General features: G+C 39.5%; 7 protein-coding genes across 9 annotated transcripts; 3 read left to right on the forward strand and 4 right to left on the reverse strand.

The window, feature by feature from the left end:
* LOC104715638 (serine/threonine-protein kinase prp4-like) lies at positions 300-2,644 on the reverse strand. Its single transcript, XM_010433030.2, has one exon. It carries the CDS (start codon positions 2,576-2,578, stop codon positions 311-313), a length of 2,268 nt encoding a protein of 755 aa, XP_010431332.1. The 5' UTR covers positions 2,579-2,644; the 3' UTR covers positions 300-310.
* LOC104711939 (histone H2B.4) lies at positions 2,925-3,621 on the forward strand. Its single transcript, XM_010428718.2, has one exon. The coding sequence runs from the start codon at positions 3,013-3,015 to the stop codon at positions 3,433-3,435; it is 423 nt and encodes a 140-aa protein (XP_010427020.1). The 5' UTR covers positions 2,925-3,012; the 3' UTR covers positions 3,436-3,621.
* On the forward strand, positions 3,770-5,761 carry LOC104711940. The gene is made up of 3 exons (XM_010428719.2): positions 3,770-4,389; positions 4,479-4,797; positions 5,232-5,761. The coding sequence occupies exons 2-3, from the start codon at positions 4,492-4,494 to the stop codon at positions 5,556-5,558; spliced, it is 633 nt and encodes a 210-aa protein (XP_010427021.1). The 5' UTR covers positions 3,770-4,389; positions 4,479-4,491; the 3' UTR covers positions 5,559-5,761.
* On the reverse strand, positions 5,875-11,128 carry LOC104711942. Its single transcript, XM_010428722.1, has 19 exons — positions 9,997-11,128; positions 9,837-9,905; positions 9,539-9,737; positions 9,326-9,404; positions 9,039-9,167; positions 8,874-8,939; positions 8,684-8,765; positions 8,532-8,591; positions 8,383-8,435; positions 8,139-8,308; positions 7,724-7,901; positions 7,579-7,636; positions 7,432-7,488; positions 7,110-7,355; positions 6,950-7,011; positions 6,796-6,852; positions 6,601-6,694; positions 6,365-6,505; positions 5,875-6,254 (listed from the first exon to the last, which is right to left on the reverse strand). Exons 1-19 carry the CDS (start codon positions 10,648-10,650, stop codon positions 6,171-6,173), a joined length of 2,538 nt encoding a protein of 845 aa, XP_010427024.1. The 5' UTR covers positions 10,651-11,128; the 3' UTR covers positions 5,875-6,170.
* LOC104711943 (ATP-dependent RNA helicase DEAH12, chloroplastic-like) lies at positions 12,060-13,649 on the reverse strand. 2 transcript variants are annotated; one of them, XM_010428723.1, is made up of 3 exons: positions 12,862-13,649; positions 12,427-12,617; positions 12,060-12,337 (listed from the first exon to the last, which is right to left on the reverse strand). In XM_010428723.1, exons 1-3 carry the CDS (start codon positions 13,561-13,563, stop codon positions 12,259-12,261), a joined length of 972 nt encoding a protein of 323 aa, XP_010427025.1. In that variant the 5' UTR covers positions 13,564-13,649; the 3' UTR covers positions 12,060-12,258. The 2 variants fall into 2 exon arrangements, with proteins under 2 accessions (XP_010427025.1, XP_010427026.1); XM_010428724.2 differs by lacking the exon at positions 12,427-12,617 and having other exon boundaries at positions 12,067-12,337; positions 12,671-13,649.
* Positions 13,801-17,466, forward strand: LOC104711944 (pentatricopeptide repeat-containing protein At3g53700, chloroplastic). Of its 2 annotated transcripts, XM_010428726.2 has the most exons (2): positions 13,801-15,285; positions 16,578-17,466. In XM_010428726.2, the coding sequence occupies exons 1-2, from the start codon at positions 13,831-13,833 to the stop codon at positions 17,385-17,387; spliced, it is 2,265 nt and encodes a 754-aa protein (XP_010427028.1). In that variant the 5' UTR covers positions 13,801-13,830; the 3' UTR covers positions 17,388-17,466. The 2 variants fall into 2 exon arrangements, with proteins under 2 accessions (XP_010427028.1, XP_019084860.1); XM_019229315.1 differs by lacking the exon at positions 16,578-17,466 and having other exon boundaries at positions 13,801-16,272.
* LOC104711945 (probable ADP-ribosylation factor GTPase-activating protein AGD6) lies at positions 17,840-20,236 on the reverse strand. Its single transcript, XM_010428727.2, has 4 exons — positions 19,311-20,236; positions 19,130-19,219; positions 18,296-18,816; positions 17,840-18,176 (listed from the first exon to the last, which is right to left on the reverse strand). Exons 1-3 carry the CDS (start codon positions 20,106-20,108, stop codon positions 18,298-18,300), a joined length of 1,407 nt encoding a protein of 468 aa, XP_010427029.1. The 5' UTR covers positions 20,109-20,236; the 3' UTR covers positions 17,840-18,176; positions 18,296-18,297.

The raw sequence follows: 21,525 nt of genomic DNA on the forward strand, positions 1-21,525 counted from the left end.
CATATTTAAAATGCCAGTGTTGCTGACACACCCAACGTTCAAAGGATAGATATGTTTTAAGACAAAGCACGTTTATGCGTAAACATAACTTAATAACATGAGTCGTAAACCAGTAAATTCAATGGAGTATGCAATTCTGATCCACACACCACCCTTAGCTTAAATTAAATAGTCACATTTAAAAAAAAGAACTGTCAAAACTGAATCATGAATCTGAGAACAACATCATTAACACTCTTAATTAGAATCTTAATCAAAAATTAAATTGTGTAACATTGTACATGTATCCAGGGCAACAACATTATGAGGTTCACTTGCCCGTGATGAATGGGTGAGCTAATGCTTGGGACACTGTAAGTCTCTTTTGAGGATCTAGTGTGAAAATTTTGTCCAGAAGATTTCTGAAATGAACCAAGACCTTGGGATCTTCGTCCTCATAACGACGTCTAATTACTGAACCTAAATCTTTTGGTTTAATGTTTACCATCATTCTCCTTACTGTCTTTCCACTAACACTATCTTCCTCTGTACCATAGAAGCATAGGTCCTGATCAAAGTGCTGATCGATAAATGCTCCCTTGCGAAGCATCTTTTTAGGGAAAGGGCCTTTGAGTTCCATATGAAGGCGTAACATATCATTGTTTGTGGAGCCAGGGAACATAATTTTCCCGCTATAAAGCTCATACAGACAGCAACCAACTGACCACATATCCAACGGATGGTCGTAGGCTAATCCAAGAATGATTTCTGGAGCTCTGTAGAAGCGACTAGCAAGATATGGTGTAAGTTCGTTTTCACCAGCAAACATTGCACTACCAAAGTCACAAAGCTTTAACATGTTCCTTCCCTCGTTCACCAGTATGTTGTCAGGCTTTATATCGCAGTGAAGAACACCACAGTTCTTGAGATGTTTAAGGGATATGAATAACTGCTCAGCATACAATCTAACATCAGATAGTTGTAGACCAACGTTGACACCAATCTTCTTCACAACTTCACGGAGATTCAAATGAAGAGACTCAAACACCAAGCAAAGGTGGTTCCTATACTTAAAAGTTGAAAGAAGACGGACGCAGTGGTGCTTATTCTCTGGATCAGAGCCAGCTAGCTTGTTCAATATCCGTATCTCAGCCTGGCCGGCCTTATGCATTGTCTCATTGTTCCGGATTATTTTTATAGCTACTTCCTCAGGTTCAGATTCTTCAGCTTTTGTGTCTTTTGCCCGCACCACCGTAGAGAAGACACCTTTTCCATGAGTAGCCATGATTTCATATCTGTTATCAAGTAGTTCACCAAGTTGATAACTGTAATAACCTTCTGAATCATCCCAATTATCATTGAGTCCACTCCTTACAAAAGGAAGAAGGCCATTACCTTTACGAGTACCAGCAGCTGGAGACTCACCAAAGATATCATCAATGAACGTGTTACTCTTTGGGCTGTCTTCCCCAAGCCCTACGGAAGCTAGTGTCCTATCTGAGTCTGATATAACAAGCCGCGCAGGTGATTCACAAACTGCCGATGATAGCTTGGCGACTTCATTATCTACGACATCAATACCCACCTCAGCTTTAGCTTGCTTAACTGTAGAAGCAACAGGCCCTAGAGTACCACCACTTCCAAGAGCATCTGCCACACTAGAGGACTGCTCCAACTCTTTCTTACGTTTCTCATATACCTCTTGTATTTTCCTCCTGCTTTGCTCGATTATTTTCAAGTCTTCAGCTTCTTGATCAAAAAACCAAACAAGATCTTTAACGTTAACATCATGTCCATCAGTTTTGGACCTTTCTCCGTTAGGATCATGGCCCTCCTTTAGTGAACTTGAGCTTCTTATCTCTAACTCATCCTCTGCATCATGTCTTGATTGCTTTTGCCTCACTTCACCATGTCCATCAGTTTTGGACCTTTCTCCGTTAGGATCATGACCCTCCTTTAGATCAGAACTTGAGCTTCTTATCTCTAAGGCATCCTCTGCATCATGTCTTGAGTGTTTTTGCCTCACTTCACCATGTCTATCAGCTTTGGACCTTTCTCCATTAGGATCATGGCCTTCCTTTAGTGAACTTGAGCTTCTTATCTCTAACTCATCCTCTGCATCATGTCTTGATGAGTGTTTTTGCCTCACTTCACCATATCCATCATCAAAAGTTTTATGTTTCTCCCGATCACTTTCCAACTCTCTTCTTCCTCTATCTCTTTCATTCTCCCTCGTCCCTGTCTCTCTACTAGTACTCCTGGCTTTATCTCTATTCCTCCCGCCTCTGTCGTTGTCTCTATCCCTCACTCCTCTGCTGCTATCTCTATGATCACTGCTTCTTCCCCTCTCTAATCTCTTGTTCGAAATCTCCCCTTCCTCCATCTCAAGTTCTCCACCGTTCCCGACTCCGTAAGGATCCTGAGAAACATACTCTTCATCCTGAGAAACATACTCTTCATCACGACGATGGTGACTGTGTTGATGCTTGTGATGATGACGGTCCTTGTACCGCTTCGCAGATTTAACGACTTCATCAGACGAAGAAGACGACCGACGATGCTTGCGGTGGTTTGATTCCACATGCTTATCGCTCCCCATCAAATCGTCGGAAAAGGGTTAAACAATCGCAAAGTTAGGGTTTAGGTTCGATGATTTTGTCGCGGGCTCTCAATTTGTGTATCCGTGTGTAACAACAACAAGACTTCCATAAATCGTCACCTATTTATAGAAAAAAAGTTACACACAAAAGGCAAATTAAAATCGGAACCGTCTATTTTAAAACCCATAATGCCAGGCCCAGGCCCAGGCCCATCAAGAATAATGATAATAAGAAATCACGTCCGTTCATTGAAAACCTTACCGGTGAATGACACGTGAGCAATCCGCGTGAAATTTAAGTAACCAATGAAAGCCAGCACAAGCCTCTATGTAAACAAATCTCCTCTCTTATTTTTCAACAGACGAATCTTTTCATTGACTTCATTTTCTTACTCTCAAACAAAAATCTCAATTTCTCTATAAAGTCATCATCAATGGCTCCGAAGGCAGCAGAGAAGAAACCGGCAGAGAAGAAGCCAGCAGGAGAGAAAGCACCGGCGGAGAAGCGACCAAAGGCGGAGAAGAAGATAACGAAAGAAGGAGGAAGCGAGAAGAAATCGAAGAAGAAATCTAAGAAGAGCATCGAGACGTACAAGATCTACATCTTCAAGGTCCTGAAGCAGGTTCATCCCGATGTCGGGATCTCAGGGAAAGCGATGGGGATCATGAACAGTTTCATCAACGACATATTCGAGAAACTCGCTCAGGAATCGTCAAAGCTCGCGAGGTACAACAAGAAGCCGACGATCACTTCTCGGGAAATCCAGACGGCGGTTAGGCTCGTGTTACCCGGAGAGCTCGCGAAACACGCCGTTTCTGAAGGGACTAAGGCGGTTACCAAATTCACTAGCTCTTAGAGAGAGGGTTTTGGAATTAATGTCTGATTAGTGATGTTATTTTTATATGGATTAGGCTTCTTTGTTAATTTATGTGGTGGATTTTAAAACAGTTTCAATTTACGCTAAATAAAAAAGCTTTCATTTGTCAAATTTCTCTGAATCGTCTGCAGAGAATTGTATTCATAATAGTGTGGTTAGTGATGATGATGGTTGGTGTTAAGGTTTTTCAAATGGGCCTATTTGAGACCCATTATCGTTAAAAAAATAACAAGGCCCATGAATAAAGAAGAGTATTAAGTACGTTACGCATGTGGAAAGTTATGATTAGCCCCAAGTTAGGTGGCCACGTCTATGTCTCCCTCATCTTGACCTTTCTTTTGCTTCTTTCTTAATATAAAAAGCTTTCTTGTTCGATCCCCTCATTTATCTAATCCCGTTTCGTCTCAGATTCGCTTTTTTTGTTTTCCTTTTGTCGTGATTTCGATTTTTCGGATAATGGGTCGTTCTCTTTGATTCCAATGATCCGAGTTTAGTTTTGTCGCCTGAGATCTCTCTGTATATTTGTTGTATTGGATTTATAGAAAGAGGTTGTGTTTGATTTGAATTATTTTAGGGGATTATAAGGGGTTTCGAAGAGCATAAGTTTACAAAAATGCGGGTGTCCTTTGAGATACTCCTCCTTTCTTTGGTTCCCGCGTTGACTTTTTATCATTCTGGTTTGAGTTCTAATCGTTTGAAACCTCTTCAGAAGAGTGATTGGCGTGGTAATCTTAGTTAAAGTTTCTCCCTTTTTTCCAAATTTCTCTCCTTTTTTTATTTCTTCTTAGATCTTCGTCGTCCTCGTCTGGTTCTCACCATTTCCCTAGCTCGGATTTATCTAATCGAACAAGATCTCTTTCTTCGGATAATTTTTAGTCACTGGTTCCATCTTTTCTTTTGACGTATCGTGTGCTAAGATTTGCGACGCAAGAGGTACTTATATACATATATATGAAGTTCTTGTTCATTTGTTCAAAAGATTCTGTTGCTGATGGTAGTTTGAATTTTTTTGTTTGTTGCAGTTGATTTTTGGATATGAGCTCTCTTTGTGATTTCAAAGATGCAGAGTCTCACCTTGAGAGCAGCTCTGCTTCCAGTTCCAATAAATGTTCTAATGGCTCAAAGCATGTCTCTTGTCTTGGAGGATCTGATGATGCTCAAGAGTCTGATGGTGATGATAGTAGTGGTTTTATACACCAAAATGTGATTGATGAATCTGAAGAAGACAAGGCGATCATCACCCAACCCATTCCTGAGTCTTTACCTCCCGATTCTTTGGATGATGATGAAACTGAAGATAAGAACCTTGCGACCGCGTTACAAGACATGTTCTCTGAGAGTGTAAGCGACCCTATCTTTGTAGTTGTTTTTGTTGTTGTTTCTGTTCTATTGCCTTTATCTTGTTTTGCGTACGATGTGTTGTTGTGCGATATTAAAAGTATCTTTATACTGTTATACAGTATATCGCTGACGTGACAAGTTTTTGTGAGTAATCATAGATATGCTTCCTAGTAGCCTTGTGACCCTGGCTGTTTCCATCATATGTTGGTTGTTGCTTACAACATCTAGAACCAACCCTTTAGTCAATAGTGGTAGATGGACAAAGGAGTTGCGTTACAAAGCATCTCTGGCCAAATCAAGGACATAGATGAAGGAGTACAATTCCTCAATGGTTGTAGCTTATCAATATCTTTTTCTGTTTCTGATGTAATGAGTAGAGAAACGCTATTTATGTTGGCTGCTTCTGATTTTTGTTTCTTGTCATTCTTCAACAGATGACTGAGGCTACTCTGATTCCTGCCATTAAAGGTGCTCGAGAAAAGCATGGCAAGTCAGTCCAGAAACTGAGTGTGTCATGGGCTGAAGATGTGTATGATCCTCCGCCCTCCATTGTCTCTCACACAAGAAGCAAGAAACAGCAACCGCAGAAATCAAAGAGCAAAGACAACCTGAAGAAGAGTGGAAAGAAAGGACAAAAGGGAAGCAGCAACTCCCGTGGCGGCAAAGACAAGAAGCAGACTTCTTCTCGCAGCAGCAAATACAATCGTGATAATAAGTTTGATTGGGCGACACAAGTGTCTATTATAGCTGCATCTTCTTGAATCTGTGTGACATGACCAAGGCACTTGCGTCTTCCTTACTCTTGTCTCTCCTCTCTCCCTCGCCCTCTCTTCTCTTGTTTATAAATAAAAAATATTTGGTGTGAAAAACTTGTTTTTTGAGCTTCAGGAACGACTCTTGTTTTTCGTAAGGATGTTTTGATTTTACACGAGTTACCACTATTATTGTGAAGCTTTTTCCTCTCCTCCCATATGTTCCATCAATACTTGTTGTTGCATTAACGCAATCGTTCGTAATTTTTAGCCATCAGTTGCTAATTTAAGTTGAGCAGATTGTGCAAATAAAGGAACAACATAGTATCATATGCTTGACTTTTTACTTTTATTATATTTGCTTCTTTTTAGTTCTTTCCTTTACAAAATATCTCACTAGGTCTGTAACCTCTCCTGTGTCAACCCTAAAATCTAGTATCCTTCTCTGTTAAGAGCTTGTACAAAAAAATAACAGAGGTAACCCTTCTGCAAAAAGAAAACAAGCGTGGGGGCTTTTAGAGGACCGAGAAATCAAAAAAGGAAAGATCCCAAATACCAAAATCCAAGATGAAGCTTCAAAAATATCTTCCATGAAAGATGATATCAGATGGATGAAGTTGTTTATGAAAAAATCGGAACTTTCTTCTCGAGCATTGATGTTCCCTTGAAGACTGTAAGTTGCACTTCTCTTTGGTACTTCTCTAGCTGCAAACACAAACACACACCATTGTTAATCCTCTTTTAACCATTTTTGTAACCAGACTGCGCAACCATTAAAGATCCAGGAAAAATTTCCCAGGCCAAACTTTACGTACTTGATGTTCAGTCATCTTTGTGAAGCCAAATTTCTTTATCCAGATAGACTCGGCTTCTTCAGCTGCTGGGAGAAGCAAGTTCTCAACATTCAGAGAGGAAAGAAGATTCTCAACGCAAGCAAACAGGCCTTGAAAGTAGCCCTATAGAACCATTAACCAAATTGGTTTTGTTACTAGTTATAAAGCCAAGCGAATCTGCCACACCGTAAATAAACATGGAATGTACAAAAGCTTACCCTTCCCTGATACTCTCGGCTTGTAGCTACCATCGGAAGTTCTGCAACTTTCTGACCAAATATCCTAAGCAGTGCGGCAGAAACAACAAGAGAACTAAAAATGCAGCCAAAAAAAAAAAACAATTAGGAAAATCGAGAGATGGTGAAAGAAGCACAGAGAAAGAAAGATAAAATGCATCAAGAACACAAGCATACTTCACCATCAGGACCAAGCAATACATTCCTCCAAACTCCTGGCCTGATATATTTCTCCTGCAAACATGTTGGAAGAGTTACCGGGATGATCAATTACTATAAACATATGAATGAACGAGGAACTTAAATCTGAGTTTATCACAGTACCGCTTACCCATAAACCATGACAGGAATGAGATCACGACCAGACGTTGCCACAATGGGATCAAAACACTCCTGAAAAGTAAACTCGTTCGCTAATCAGTTAATAAAATAAATTTACAAGCCAGACAATACACAAAATGACTTGAGCACATTTATAAGTCTAAGCATACCCTGAAGATAGCAGCTGCTCGTGAAAGTAAGGGTAGATGCTCTGGGTATCGACTTTTTCCTCTAAGCATCCTCCATTCCACAATATCTCCATTGTCAATATATATTCCTTTTTCTCTGTATTTTCTGCTTATTGTGTCTAACAAAAGCGAGGGAATTGTTTGTGGCCCACATGAAGCAGAGCTTTGAAGAACTGTGTGAATCCTGCTGCAGTCACTACAGCAGAACCATTTATCTTGGGGGATTCCCTACAGCATTCAGGAAAGAAGTTGAGAGAGGTTCAATGAACTTGTGAACACAGACCACCAACATTACATGACTTACTTTCAAATCACAAAGCTCATTTTCCCTGAGACAACCGACGTGGTACTCTTTCTCACACTTCAAGGAAAACAGGAAAAATGACCATTAGACAAGATAGACGTGGTTAAAGAAAATCTTGGATAAGAAACCAGAAACAACAATACCTACCTGGTCACAGAGAATAACTGTCCTATCATCAAATTTCCCAATGCTAAAATCATGTGACCTATCAGAAATGGCGAGAACGAATAAACAGAGTGGAGAACACGTATATGCACACTAAAACTAAAAGTATGTAATGTATACAACCAACCTGCAGAACACGCAACCACCAATTTCGTTTTCTGGTGCCTTGACAACTCTTGTTAGTCTTATAACTATGGGTTTTAAATTTGGATCAGCAGAAGTGGCTGTTTTAAAAGAGATAGGTCCATCATTGCAGCTTGAACAGTACCAAGTACCTTCAGGCATTGATTGAAATTTCAAGCATACTGCATATGAAAAGGGTCACAAAGTATTAGAACCAGTGAACAACCCTAGAGCTGATACCAAATTATAGAACTGAAACAAATCATCTTTAAGAAATTATTATAGAACTGAAACAGAAAGAGGCATTTATCATATTCCTTTTTCATTATGCTTGAGAAAATCTTCTTAACATTAAGTTGTACATTCGCAGTAGAATGAACAAGCAAGTCTACTATCCTTTAACAGTAACGAATACCCACCTGTATGAAATGCTTGAGGACATCCAGCACAGAGTAGCAAATCTCCACCATAGCCACAGATAGAACACATGTCATCGCTGTCACCAGTTGTAATGACATGTTCCCCACCCGCCAATGACATGGCTATATCATGCAATGACAATCCGGAAGATACGAGGATATGACGATAACTGCAACAGAATCAGAAACTTCAGATATGTCTTACAACACTAGTGCAAAAACACATCGTTAGTAGATAACTCACGGTTGTCGTCTACCAGCCATTCCAGCATGTGCTTCGAATTGTGAAGGACTAATCTGTTGTTCAAAAACATGATAAATATCTATCATTATACTTGAAAAAAGAATGAGTCTAAGGGCCAATTTACATAGTCACTACATCCAACATGTTACCTCTGTATTGCAGCAGCTACATACTATACCACTTCCTTGCTTGTAACCCTGCAGTAGTTTCTGCGAGAAAAACAAGTGTCAGCAAAACCATTCGAACTTAAATTTGCGAAAAGAATAAACAGAATTATTCAATTAAGCCCACGATAACAGACCTTTGATTTCATATAGTAAGCCAATTCAGTCCCATCCGGTAGCCCATTTGGCATAAACAGCAACCGGTGTAAATCAAAGTCCCTACAAAGATAGGATAGCAATTTGTTGTTATCACCCGTGGGATCGCATTTAGAGAATGAATGTGAAAAAGAATAGCCAAATAATGAGGTTCACAAAAGCAATACAAACCTCTTCCATTTACCGCCTCTAGAAACTTTCTTATGGCAACCAACACCAAACATATGAGAGGTATCCCTACAGTATTAACAACCAAGTAAATTTTCTATGTTTGGTAAACGAATTGTCAATACTCAGAGTAATCAATATCTAAGCAAGAAAATTTGAGGAGCGTACTTCTTTTCTTTAGGCTTATGTTTGTGTCGTGTGTCCTTTATACAGATTTTCTCTCTAAAATAATTGTTCTCTGGAAAACATGGAGTAGTGCTTTGACTCTCATCAAGAGACCAATCAGAACCAGGATAACTGCAAGTTTCACAATGGTAACTTTAAGCCATGTTAACCTTCTTATAAAAATAAACACCTAGATAACAAAGGATCCAAGTGTCGCTGGATGTCATCTTCAAATACAAACCTTTGGAAATTTCAGATCAAGTAATAACACAAGTAGGGGGTCAAAGTACCTGACAAGGGATTGAAACGAATGATCCGCGATATGGTTGCTAACATCTTCAGCCATGTTATTATCCTGCTGGAAACTTTCTGAAGATCAGAATAGCAAGTCAGCTATGTCCACCAGAAAGTAGCAGAATACACAGGGAGAATCCAGGGAAAGCATTTTCAAAATACTGGGGGATATTTCCAAGCAAACTAAATCCACCAGGCAACTTAGATACCTTTCAAAACCTGAAAGCTATCCTCGTTCAGAGCAGAACCAGCCAAATTCCTTATCTTTTCCTCGACACTGTCAAACGGTGCAATCTTCAGCTCTTGAACTAAGTTATAAACCGACCTTCCATTCTCCAAATATATGTGCTTATTAGGGTGTTTCTTTTTCACACCAGCATGCCTCTCGAACTGATTAGCACTTAGAACCTTCCCACAAAACAAAATATGACATAGTTAAAAGACTGTGAAATTGCACCTAGTATCCTAATACAAACCACATAAGAAAACTATGAAAAACAAACTTACTTTGGAGAAATCGCAAGCAGTACAGCCACACAAATACCCACCCGAGTAGATTATCCCTTGAAGCTCTCTCTAAAGACCATGAAAAGTGATATAAGAACATATATAAATCACCTCAACAAATTATCATAAAAAAATCCAAACCCAAAAACGTGAACTTTACCGGAGGTGAGGTTGAAAAGTACTTGACCCGAGCACCATCGAGAATACCCGTCAACAATAGGTTCTTCACATTAGATGCGAAGTTGGTAAAGACAATCTTCTTCGAGGGTTTCACACCTAAAGTTGTAGAAGAAGCTACATTCGAAGGAGAACCCTCCCAAGTATACTCAATCATAGGTAAACCACAAAACTCCTCATTTCGTTTACTGAGCTTAAACGTGATTTTAGTAATCCCGGTTGTGCTGAGATGCTTAGGAATCTCCCTAACGAAACAAGACGGCACATCATCACACGAATGCGAGCTACCTGCTATCGACGCTGCGCCATATTCACTCTGTTTCTCGTCGCTGCTTAGAGTGTCATCGGAAACAGAACAAGAACCAACGCGGTCACCTGAACTCGATTTAGCAGGATTACTAGTGATATCTCGAAAGGCAATATCAACGGGAGACAGGACTGGGTTTGATATTTCAGACCTAATGTCATCGTTTGAAGCTTCCTTGGCTTGTCTCTTGTTAGTAGAATAAAGCTCTCCTTGTTGTTGTTGTACACTATCTTCTTCTTCAAAACACACACGGTCTCTCTTCAGTTCTGAACTCTCTTCCACCATATCTCCTTCCTTAAGCAATCCCAAACAAATTGTTCCTTCTCCCATTTGTAAAACAATGGCGTTTCAATCCCAAATCGGAGAAAAGATGCGATTTTTTTTTTTTTTTGAAATGTAAAAAATCAACTGGGAGAAACGTATGGATTTGTTGAGTAACACATAGTCACATATGTGTATATATGAATCAAATGAAGATATTCATAGCGATACTCGTAAGAAGAACAAAACGGGGTGGATTGGAATGGAAACCCTAAGCTCGACCATAATCGACGGTTGGGGGAAGATGAAATTGTGGATCTAAGATTTGCAAGAAAACGATTTGGAGACAAAATCCCAAGGTAGGAGAAGACAGATTAGGGTTTTTGGGAAGTGAGATAAAGAAGAGGAGGGAAAAGAGAGAGAGAGAGAGAGAGAGAGAGAGGACGTGTTACGCGGCAACGAACCAGAACAAAAAGCTCTCCCTATTAGCGGTCCCTTCTTTTTTTTTTTCTTTTTTCAACTTTTTAAATCAGAGAGAGAGAGAGAGAAGATGATGAAGAAGAAGATGACAAAAGCAGAATTAAACGATGATGCATTTTATAGGTTTCCATTAAGAAAACTTATCCGATTGAAACTAAAAAAAAAAATAGAAAATAATAATCCTAATATAATAATATTTTAAATAATACTTATATTGACGACAACATCACACATGGTCGATAAAATTATAAATATGTAGAATCAATAGTTTTTAACAGATTTAGATAGATAATTTTACAGATTTTTAAAATATCTTATTGGTGGAATAATTTTTTTGAAAATTATACATATGGTGGTGGAATAATTGAAAATTTTATTTAGCGGGACAACTGGAATATATATATATTTTTCTACTGTTGAGTTGAGGTGACGAGTTCGATCCTCTCCAGTCTCCATGACATCCTTTAAAAATTACTTAAAAGAGTAAATTTGCCATTCATATTGGTTAATGTACATAATACTATGTTTTCATAGAGAAAGAGGTCTATCTAGTCACTTGATCTAATGGCACTGGTTCCATAAAAAATTCAACTACTGACTAAGGAAGCTAAAACAAAGGAGAAAAAAGGTGTTCCAAAATAATCATGTTATAGAGTGCGACTTATTTTTAAGATAAAGGATGATAATTATTTTCTCTTTTGCGGCTGGAAAACAGTAGATTGGTTAGCAAACAGAGAGGTTACAGGGAGACATCTAAATATCTCAACGAAAATAATTAACTTCTTCATCTAGCAAGTTTGTATTTCTTTCTTCAATGCAATAATTTGGAGATTGTTTCTTCCTATGTTTTTTTTTTTTTTTTTTTATAATGAACCCTTTCTTACCTTTATTACACATGTGTGACACGGTTTTGGACAAAAGAAGAAGGAAATGTAAAAGCTAGAGATACAGAGAATGCCAGAATGGTATACGGCGATCTTCTCGAGATAATGAGTTTTATGGCAGAAAATCGAAGATATATTAGTATTGAATAGAAAACGAGAAATATCCTCAAAGATGTTACAAGATGTAACAATAGAGATTAGACCTAAGAGAAGAGGCTTAAAAGCCATACATATTTTGACCAAATAGAAATCCATATCCATAAAGCTTAACCTTAGCTTTAAAGACATAGATAATAACAGTGCTAATAATATATCAACGCTTACAATTATAACAATAATGAGAATGGTCCCTAGATGGTGTTCCACAATTGTAGCAAAACGCCAATCCACACCTGCATCATCGAGGAGTTAACAAAGATAAAAACACTTTTCTTTAAACACAGACAAGAAGAAGAAGAAGAAGAAGAAGAAGATACATTACCTGCACTTCATGTACAAGCAGCCTTGAGACTTTTCAATGTAGAATTTGCAGGAAGGACACCTTCTCCATTTCTTCTTCTTCGCCATATTCGCCAGCAAAAGATCATCTGTACCTCTTTCGTTCTCGGCCATCTTCTGAAACTCCTCGCAAGTAATCTCCGGATGCCACGTAGTCCCACACTCCACACACACCATCCTATGGCAATGAGGACACTCCGCATCCTTCATGTTCTTCNATACATTACCTGCACTTCATGTACAAGCAGCCTTGAGACTTTTCAATGTAGAATTTGCAGGAAGGACACCTTCTCCATTTCTTCTTCTTCGCCATATTCGCCAGCAAAAGATCATCTGTACCTCTTTCGTTCTCGGCCATCTTCTGAAACTCCTCGCAAGTAATCTCCGGATGCCACGTAGTCCCACACTCCACACACACCATCCTATGGCAATGAGGACACTCCGCTTCCTTCATGTTCTTCTCACCCTCGTCCAAGAAGAGCAAAGCAGAGCAGTCTTTGTACGGACAGTAGATTCTCTTCGAACGCATCACCACTGCCTCACACAGAGCATCACCCCACCGATCAAAAACCTCTCTCGGCAAGATTCCACGACACTGGTCCGGCTCCAGCCGACCGGAACAGCCAGAGACAGGACACTCGATCGAGAGAAGGTTGTCTTGTAATTTCGCTGCTATGTATTTTGAAACGCAGTCGCTGCAGTAGAAGTGAGAGCATCCACTGATCCAAAACGACTCAATTACGGATTTTGATTCGACACATATCTCGCACTCGAAGGTCACCGTCGTTTTTGACGCCGAAGACTGTCCCTTTTCGAATTTGGTAAAGTTTGGTGGTGGGAAACAGAGGATTCTGACATCATCATCATCATCATCGTCGTCGTACTGATCAAGATCTATGTAAATTGGAGATTCTGATTTGACTGGGGTGTGAGGAGAGCATACCAAAAGACGTTGAAGTTTCCGATCACGGTCGTAACTCTCAACGGAGATAGCGTCACGCTTAGTTGAACCACGAGTCGTGAGAGGTTTGGAGAAGATGAAACAATCGGAATTGTCTCCGTCGTCGATTACATCTCCGGGAAGATCAACGATCACTGCATTAACTGACTGTGTCGCCATTTCAAAAAAACGACGATTCCAATTCGCGTTCGTCTCACAAATCAAAAATTAGGGTTTACAGATCACTTCTACTTTTTTTTTTTTTGCTTTGCATTTAGGCTCAGTCTCTTCATCAATCACATCAACCTAAAAAGTAAAAAATCGAATTTTAATAATTTATCCGGTTAACGTACAAACCCGGTTCGACCGTCGGTTATTAAAAAATCGAAATCCTTAAACCTCTTGCTTCATCTTCAGTCTCATCATCTTCTCTCTGGGAACCCAACTATGGCTTTCTCTTCCTGTCTCAAATTCTATCCATTTTCAATCTCTCAAGCTTTAACCCTAACTCATCAATCCTTCTCTCTCAAGCTAACTCCTCCTTCTTCCACCATCTCCTTCGCTTCTCCTCACTCCGCAGCTCTCTCATCTCCTGACGTCAAGCTTCTCGACTCACTCCGTAGCCAGCCTGATGACTCCGCAGCACTTCGTCTCTTTAATTTGGCCTCTAAGCAGCCCGATTTCGCACCTGAACCTGCTCTATACGAGGAGATTCTCCTCCGGTTAGGCCGGTCTGGTTCGTTTGACGACATGAGGAAACTTCTCGAGGATATGAAGAGCTCGGGATGCGAAATTGGTACTTCTCCTTTCTTGGTTTTAATCGAGAGTTACGCTCAGTTCGATTTGTACGATGAGATTTTAGGTGTTGTTCATTGGATGATTGAAGGATTCGGGTTGAAACCGGATACCCATTTTTATAACCGGATGCTGAATCTTCTCGTTGATGGGAATAATCTGAAGCTTGTTGAGGTTGCTCACACGGAGATGAGTGTTTGGGGGATTAAACCAGATGTATCTACGTTTAATGTTTTGATTAAAGCTTTGTGTAGAGCTCATCAGCTTAGACCTGCGATTTTGATGTTGGAGGATATGCCTAGTTACGGTCTTGTTCCTGATGAGAAGACGTTTACAACGATTATGCAAGGGTACATTGAAGAAGGAGACTTGGATGGAGCTTTGAGAATTAGGGAACATATGGTTGAGTTTGGTTGTTCATGGTCTAATGTTAGTGTTAATGTTATTGTTCATGGTTTCTGCAAGGAAGGGAGAGTTGAAGACGCTCTCAATTTTATTCAGGAGATGTCGAATCAAGGCGGGTTTTTCCCGGATCAGTATACGTTCAACACTTTGGTTAACGGTTTGTGTAAAGCAGGGCATGTGAAGCATGCTATTGAGATTATGGATGTGATGCTTCAGGAAGGGTATGATCCAGATGTGTATACTTATAACTCGGTGATCTCGGGTTTGTGTAAACTTGGAGAGGTGAAAGAAGCAGTTGAGGTTCTTGATCAGATGATTACTAGAGATTGTTCTCCAAACACGGTCACTTACAACACTTTGATCAGCACATTATGCAAGGAGAATCAGGTCGAGGAAGCTACGGAGCTTGCCCGCGTTCTCACCAGCAAAGGGATTCTTCCTGATGTTTGTACATTTAACTCGCTGATCCAAGGTTTGTGTTTGACTAGGAATCACCGGGTTGCGATGGAATTGTTTGAAGAGATGAGGAGCAAAGGATGTGAGCCTGACGAGTTCACTTACAATATGCTGATTGATAGTTTATGTTCTAAAGGGAAGCTAGATGAAGCTTTAAACATGCTTAAACAGATGGAATCGAGTGGCTGTGCACGTAGCGTGATAACTTACAACACTTTGATTGATGGTTTTTGTAAAGCCAATAAGATAAGAGAAGCCGAGGAGATATTCAATGAGATGGAAGTACATGGGGTTTCAAGAAACTCTGTTACATACAACACACTCATAGATGGGCTTTGTAAAAGCAGGCGAGTAGAAGACGCGGCTCAGCTCATGGATCAAATGATAATGGAAGGACAGAAACCTGACAAGTTCACATACAACTCGCTTCTAACACATTTCTGCAGAGGAGGTGACATAAAGAAGGCTGCTGATATCGTGCAGGCCATGACCTCAAACGGGTGCGAACCAGACATTGTGACCTATGGAACCTTGATAAGCGGTTTGTGTAAAGCAGGTAGAGTTGAAGTTGCAAGTAAGCTTTTGAGGTCAATTCAGATGAAAGGGATTGCTTTGACTCCACACGCTTATAACCCGGTGATTCAAGGGTTATTTAGAAAGAGGAAAACAACTGAAGCTCTAAATTTGTTTAGAGAAATGCTTGAGCAGAATGCAGCTGCACCTGATGCAGTCTCTTACAGAATCGTTTTCCGTGGGCTATGTAATGGAGGTGGACCGATCCGTGAAGCGGTGGACTTTCTTGTTGAGCTGTTAGAGAAAGGCTTTGTGCCTGAGTTTTCTTCTTTGTACATGTTGGCTGAAGGTCTTCTAACTTTGTCAATGGAGGAGACACTGGTGAAGTTAGTTAACATGGTGATGCAGAAAGCAAGATTTTCGGAGGAAGAAGTTTCAATGGTGAAAGGTTTGCTTAAAATCAGGAAATATCAGGATGCTTTGGCCACTCTTGGTGGCGTCTTGGACAGTCGCCAGCCAAGGAGAACTTACCGGTCAAGATGATACCTTTGAAAAAGTTCACACTTCCATATTTGTAGACGTAATTGTATGTTGTTCAGAATATGATTTCCTGTAGAATTTTGGAGTAATTTGTTTGCTGGTCAGTCCACTCTATACTGTATTTTGCTCAATAACCATCCTGGGTCGTAATTTCAACCACAAGCGTCGTGTACTCAACAACCATATATATGTTTCATTGTTGGGTCTGTGGGATACAAATAAAAAAGCATCTGGATTCTCCACTAAAACAAGTGCATACTTGTTCAATCAAGTAGGTGTCAATCCACATATGTATCAGTAGAGAACGGCTTCGTCACTAGTGGATAGATTCTCACTGCCACTTGTATTACTACTTCCACATACAATAGTGGATTTTGTTATGGATCGAACCAAACATTCTTTGAACGTGCTAAATCCTTTTACCCTTTATAGAAAAATGCCAAAACAGCATAACTTATGCGTTTANTTTTTGTAAAGCCAATAAGATAAGAGAAGCCGAGGAGATATTCAATGAGATGGAAGTACATGGGGTTTCAAGAAACTCTGTTACATACAACACACTCATAGATGGGCTTTGTAAAAGCAGGCGAGTAGAAGACGCGGCTCAGCTCATGGATCAAATGATAATGGAAGGACAGAAACCTGACAAGTTCACATACAACTCGCTTCTAACACATTTCTGCAGAGGAGGTGACATAAAGAAGGCTGCTGATATCGTGCAGGCCATGACCTCAAACGGGTGCGAACCAGACATTGTGACCTATGGAACCTTGATAAGCGGTTTGTGTAAAGCAGGTAGAGTTGAAGTTGCAAGTAAGCTTTTGAGGTCAATTCAGATGAAAGGGATTGCTTTGACTCCACACGCTTATAACCCGGTGATTCAAGGGTTATTTAGAAAGAGGAAAACAACTGAAGCTCTAAATTTGTTTAGAGAAATGCTTGAGCAGAATGCAGCTGCACCTGATGCAGTCTCTTACAGAATCGTTTTCCGTGGGCTATGTAATGGAGGTGGACCGATCCGTGAAGCGGTGGACTTTCTTGTTGAGCTGTTAGAGAAAGGCTTTGTGCCTGAGTTTTCTTCTTTGTACATGTTGGCTGAAGGTCTTCTAACTTTGTCAATGGAGGAGACACTGGTGAAGTTAGTTAACATGGTGATGCAGAAAGCAAGATTTTCGGAGGAAGAAGTTTCAATGGTGAAAGGTTTGCTTAAAATCAGGAAATATCAGGATGCTTTGGCCACTCTTGGTGGCGTCTTGGACAGTCGCCAGCCAAGGAGAACTTACCGGTCAAGATGATACCTTTGAAAAAGTTCACACTTCCATATTTGTAGACGATATTGTATGTTGTTCAGAATATGATTTCCTGTAGAATTTTGGAGTAATTTGTTTGCTGGTCAGTCCACTCTATATTGTATTTTGCTCAATAACCATCCTGGGTCGTAATTTCAACCACAAGCGTCGTGTACTCAACAACCATATATATGTTTAATTGTTGGGTCTGTGGGATACAAATAAAAAAGCATCTGGATTCTCCACTAAAACAAGTGCATACTTGTTCAATCAAGTAGGTGTCAATCCACATATGTATCAGTAGAGAACGGCTTCGTCACTAGTGGATAGATTCTCACTGCCACTTGTATTACTACTTCCACATCCAATAGTGGATTTTGTTATGGATCGAACCAAACATTCTTTTAACCTGCTAAATCATTTTACCCTTTATAGAAAAATGCCAAAACAGCATTAACTTATGCGTTTAGAAAAACCACATTATCACGCTACCAATAAGGCAATTTTGAGAAAAAGAATGTTCAGTTGTGATTACAGTTGAAGATAAATCTAAATTGTGAAAGACTACAACCAAAAAATCTTTAGCGAGCAGTCGGCTATGGATCTTGTACAAATACGTTACTCATTAACACATGAAGAAAAAGATATCAAGATACTGCCAACTTTTGAAGAAAAACAGACCTGTGGGGAAAGGATGAAAATGGTTTTAAGATGAAGTTCAATCTTATCTTATATTCAGACCACGACGGCCCCAGCCTTAATTAATTAGACACTGTCGCCAGCATTTTGAATCACCTATCCAAAAATAGAATAAATATAGCGTTACTGGTGAATCACCTATCCAAAGATGAAATGAAAATAGCGTTTTCTGCTATTATTTAACTTTTAAAGATATGACCTTAAAGCTTGCTTACCCTTAGAGGAAACCTCCACCAGTCCAAGCGGTGTCTGATTTCCCGTTGTGACCAACAGATTTCTGATCGCCTGCACTTTGGTAATGACCATCGAACCCATCATCTTTGGCATCATGATCATCCCAACCAGTCCAGCCATCATCATCATTAGAAGCTGATGACCCCTTTGGAGCTGCTGCTTCTGTCTTCCTATTCTCATTCTCTCCCCAACTATCCCAAGAATTTGACTTCTGTGAATTGTTGTACTGACCGCTTGATGATGATTGTGACCTTCCTCCTCCAACAGATGGATTCGCTGCTTTGTTCCCATTTCCAAAGTTTTGGTAGTAACCATTGCTCTCACTCTCACTCTGCTGATTCCAGCTTGTTGTTCCTTCTTTAGTGTACTCTCCTACCTTCTGTGTCGCCATTGCCATTACTCCTTTCATAATTCCCCATGTCCTATGTCCTATCTCTGTTGTCTTATTCGCTACTACGTTTACAGTTTCACTCACCTTGTGATCATACCCACCTTCCTTCACCTGCAATAAAATGGTTTCTTATCTGAATTTGACTCCACTTTTCCAAAACTCTATATTGCCAGCAGTATTATGGTAAACTAGAAATGAACAGTGAGTATCCAAGAATTGTGCTTCCTACAAAGTTATAAAAGAATCTCACTAGAGGTGTCGTAGAGGCATTTTTAAGATTCCAAAAAATCAGCCTCAAGAATCAAGTTTTTGCAAATAAGAAAAGAACACTAAATTTTGTCGACGAGCACATGAGTTATTATGAAACGCAGGAACTAGCCATTCATAACCTCTATGCAAAGCAAATCAAGCAGAGACTAGTTACCTTGGATGTGAACTCCTTGGTTCCTGTTTGAACAACACTTGCAGCTGACTGAGCTGCAGATGCAGCAACCAGAGATAGTCTTCCAAAACCCTACAATTTTCAAGAACGAATCAACACGCGAATAAAAGGAATTCACTACCCCCATTCGAAAAGTAAACTGAAAAGCATCATAATTCTTCACCTGAGAAACAACGGAGAAAACATCATCCTGTTGATTATTTCTCGGAGGTGGAGCCGAGCTTGATCCGAATCCAACATACTTGCCACCTTGCGAAGGAGGAAGACCTTCAGGCTTAGACTCATTCTCCGCCATTCTCCTCGCGAAGAAACTCTCCTTCCCCGCAGCAGAAGCCTCCAGCTGGGATCGAGTGTATATATCCTCAGATGACTTTGACTTCACCGGTGCACCTCCTCCTCCTCCTCCTCTAGTTCCCGATGATGCCCTAAAATCATTCGCTGATTGATTCCGTCTCATATCAGTTGAAGAAGATTTGTAGGATTCATCGTTATCCCAACTATCCCATCCTCCTCCTCCTCCACCTCCCTGAGCCAACGGAGGCTTCTTCTTATTCATCCCCGCACCTCCTCCTACCGATTCCTTAACAACAGGCGGATCCTTCCAAGGCCTACCTTCAGCTAAAGCTTGGATCCGGTCACGATACACAGAAGCTGCGTTTGAATTGTATTTGGAAATGATATCTGTCTCCTTAGCGATTCCGTATTGCGCGAAGAACTTGTTGAGCCGTTCGTTGCCACCAGCTTCCATCTTCTTGATCTGGATCTCAGACCATGAATCCATGGTCACGGATCTGACGAAAGAGATGTGAACGCCTAAGCCTCGGTGCTTCCCGGAGCATTCCAAGCACATGAATATCCCGTAAGAAACCGAAGCCCATTGAGGATTCTTCTGAGCGCAGTCGACACATACCTTGTTTTCAGGCTGAGATTGCAGACTGCGTAATTGTCTCGCCGTCGCCATGATTCCCGGAGCTCCGATCACCAAACCTGAAGCAGATCTGATCCAAATCTCACAGTCACAGACTTGTGTAAGTGGTGCTGCTGATCCGTTTTCTCTCTTCGGTTTTATTTTGGTACGTGTCTCTCGCACATGTGAGAGATATGATAATTGATTTATTTAAAAATATTAGTACTATCCTGTTTTAGAAATTGTTAGACCCTACTCGGACAGTCGGGATAACCCTAGCCCCTAACAAAAAATCAGAGATTAAACAAAAACTAGAGTTGGACCCATGCTAGAGCATGGGTTAAAATTTCTTTTATCTGTATATAATTTCAAAATAAAATATAATTTATAAGACAATTTAGCATTGTAAACTGAAAAACGATGGTTATTATTCTTATTTTTTTTGTTTGTATGAATATGAGAGATGTATTTTGGTGAATAGAGATCTGAATGATTTATATCAATATTTTTTAACCATGACCGGACCGGCCGGTCGGTTCGATCCAACCACAACCCGATAAGTATTTTGGTCTGGGTAACCTTTAAAAACCTAACAAATAAAACCCGCTAAAAATCCGTGAACCGGTGGATCAGACCGGATTGCCAGTCTCAAATTAAAATATTTTATTTTCGTCACACTTTAAACTCAAACCAAATTAAAAATAAATGTTGTTATTTATAAAAAAAATCAGTTAGTTATTTTATCTAATCATTTAAAAGTTTAATTTTAGTTGTTTAGTACTTAACTATGTATATTTTGTTCATATATTTATAAAAAAGTAGATGTTATATTCATAAAATATAATCAAACTAATAAACTAATTACCCCGTAATTCAAATCGGTCCGACTTGTTGATCCAATGACCCAAAAAACTTCCGGTTCACTTTCCAGTCCGGTTTTAAAGACATCGATTTATATTAAAAGCTTGGAAGGGTGTTAGGTCAGATTTTATTTTGAAATCCACAATAAAATCTCGGAAATCACGATTAAGTGTGACTAATTGCCAATATTTTATTCTTTTTTACGTCTAACAGTATAATTTTATGCCTAACGGTGTAACAATATATGGAATAATCAAGTTTTTTTTGGAAATTGTATAAATCATTGGAATATTATCTTTAAGAGGATTCTTTGAGATATTCTTAAGTGTATTCGTAATTTCATATAGCCCACGAATTTTATCTATAACTTTTTTTTTGTAACCAACCTATATTTAATATATTATCTATTTTGTAACCAACTTATAAAAATTATATATTCTACAAAAAAGTTGTGTACTTTCGTTTTATTATACAAAAAAAAAATTGCGTACTTTCTTTTTCTGATTGAGAGTATATTTTTATCTTCTTTAATAACTTGGTTAACGTTGTGGTCTATCAATAAAATCTCAAGAAAAAAATTGGTAATATTGTGATTATAGATATTTGGAAA

The sequence above is a fragment of the Camelina sativa genome, chromosome 9 (genome assembly GCF_000633955.1).
Source record: "Camelina sativa cultivar DH55 chromosome 9, Cs, whole genome shotgun sequence".
NCBI classification, from domain to species: domain Eukaryota; kingdom Viridiplantae; phylum Streptophyta; class Magnoliopsida; order Brassicales; family Brassicaceae; genus Camelina; species Camelina sativa.

Coding starts and splice junctions, on each gene's coding strand:
- LOC104715638 (XM_010433030.2), bottom strand. CDS start 2,578: ATGGGGAGCGATAAGCATGTGGAATCAAACCACCGCAAGCATCGTCGG.
- LOC104711939 (XM_010428718.2), top strand. CDS start 3,013: ATGGCTCCGAAGGCAGCAGAGAAGAAACCGGCAGAGAAGAAGCCAGCA.
- LOC104711940 (XM_010428719.2), top strand. CDS start 4,492: ATGAGCTCTCTTTGTGATTTCAAAGATGCAGAGTCTCACCTTGAGAGC. Junction 4,798..5,231: donor AAGACATGTTCTCTGAGAGT/GTAAGCGACCCT, acceptor ATTCTTCAACAG/ATGACTGAGGCTACTCTGAT.
- LOC104711942 (XM_010428722.1), bottom strand. CDS start 10,650: ATGGGAGAAGGAACAATTTGTTTGGGATTGCTTAAGGAAGGAGATATG. Junction 8,592..8,683: donor CTTACTATATGAAATCAAAG/GTCTGTTATCGT, acceptor TTTTTCTCGCAG/AAACTACTGCAGGGTTACAA. Junction 7,902..8,138: donor TCCTCAAGCATTTCATACAG/GTGGGTATTCGT, acceptor TTTCATATGCAG/TATGCTTGAAATTTCAATCA.
- LOC104711943 (XM_010428723.1), bottom strand. CDS start 13,563: ATGGCGACACAGTCAGTTAATGCAGTGATCGTTGATCTTCCCGGAGAT. Junction 12,618..12,861: donor GTCCTCATTGCCATAGGATG/GTGTGTGTGGAG, acceptor TGCCATAGGATG/GTGTGTGTGGAGTGTGGGAC. Junction 12,338..12,426: donor TGCTTGTACATGAAGTGCAG/GTAATGTATCTT, acceptor TCGATGATGCAG/GTGTGGATTGGCGTTTTGCT.
- LOC104711944 (XM_010428726.2), top strand. CDS start 13,831: ATGGCTTTCTCTTCCTGTCTCAAATTCTATCCATTTTCAATCTCTCAA. Junction 15,286..16,577: donor GTTTTTGTAAAGCCAATAAG/ATAAGAGAAGCC, acceptor AAAGCCAATAAG/ATAAGAGAAGCCGAGGAGAT.
- LOC104711945 (XM_010428727.2), bottom strand. CDS start 20,108: ATGGCGACGGCGAGACAATTACGCAGTCTGCAATCTCAGCCTGAAAAC. Junction 19,220..19,310: donor TTTTCTCCGTTGTTTCTCAG/GTGAAGAATTAT, acceptor TGAAAATTGTAG/GGTTTTGGAAGACTATCTCT. Junction 18,817..19,129: donor CCAAGGAGTTCACATCCAAG/GTAACTAGTCTC, acceptor ATTTTATTGCAG/GTGAAGGAAGGTGGGTATGA.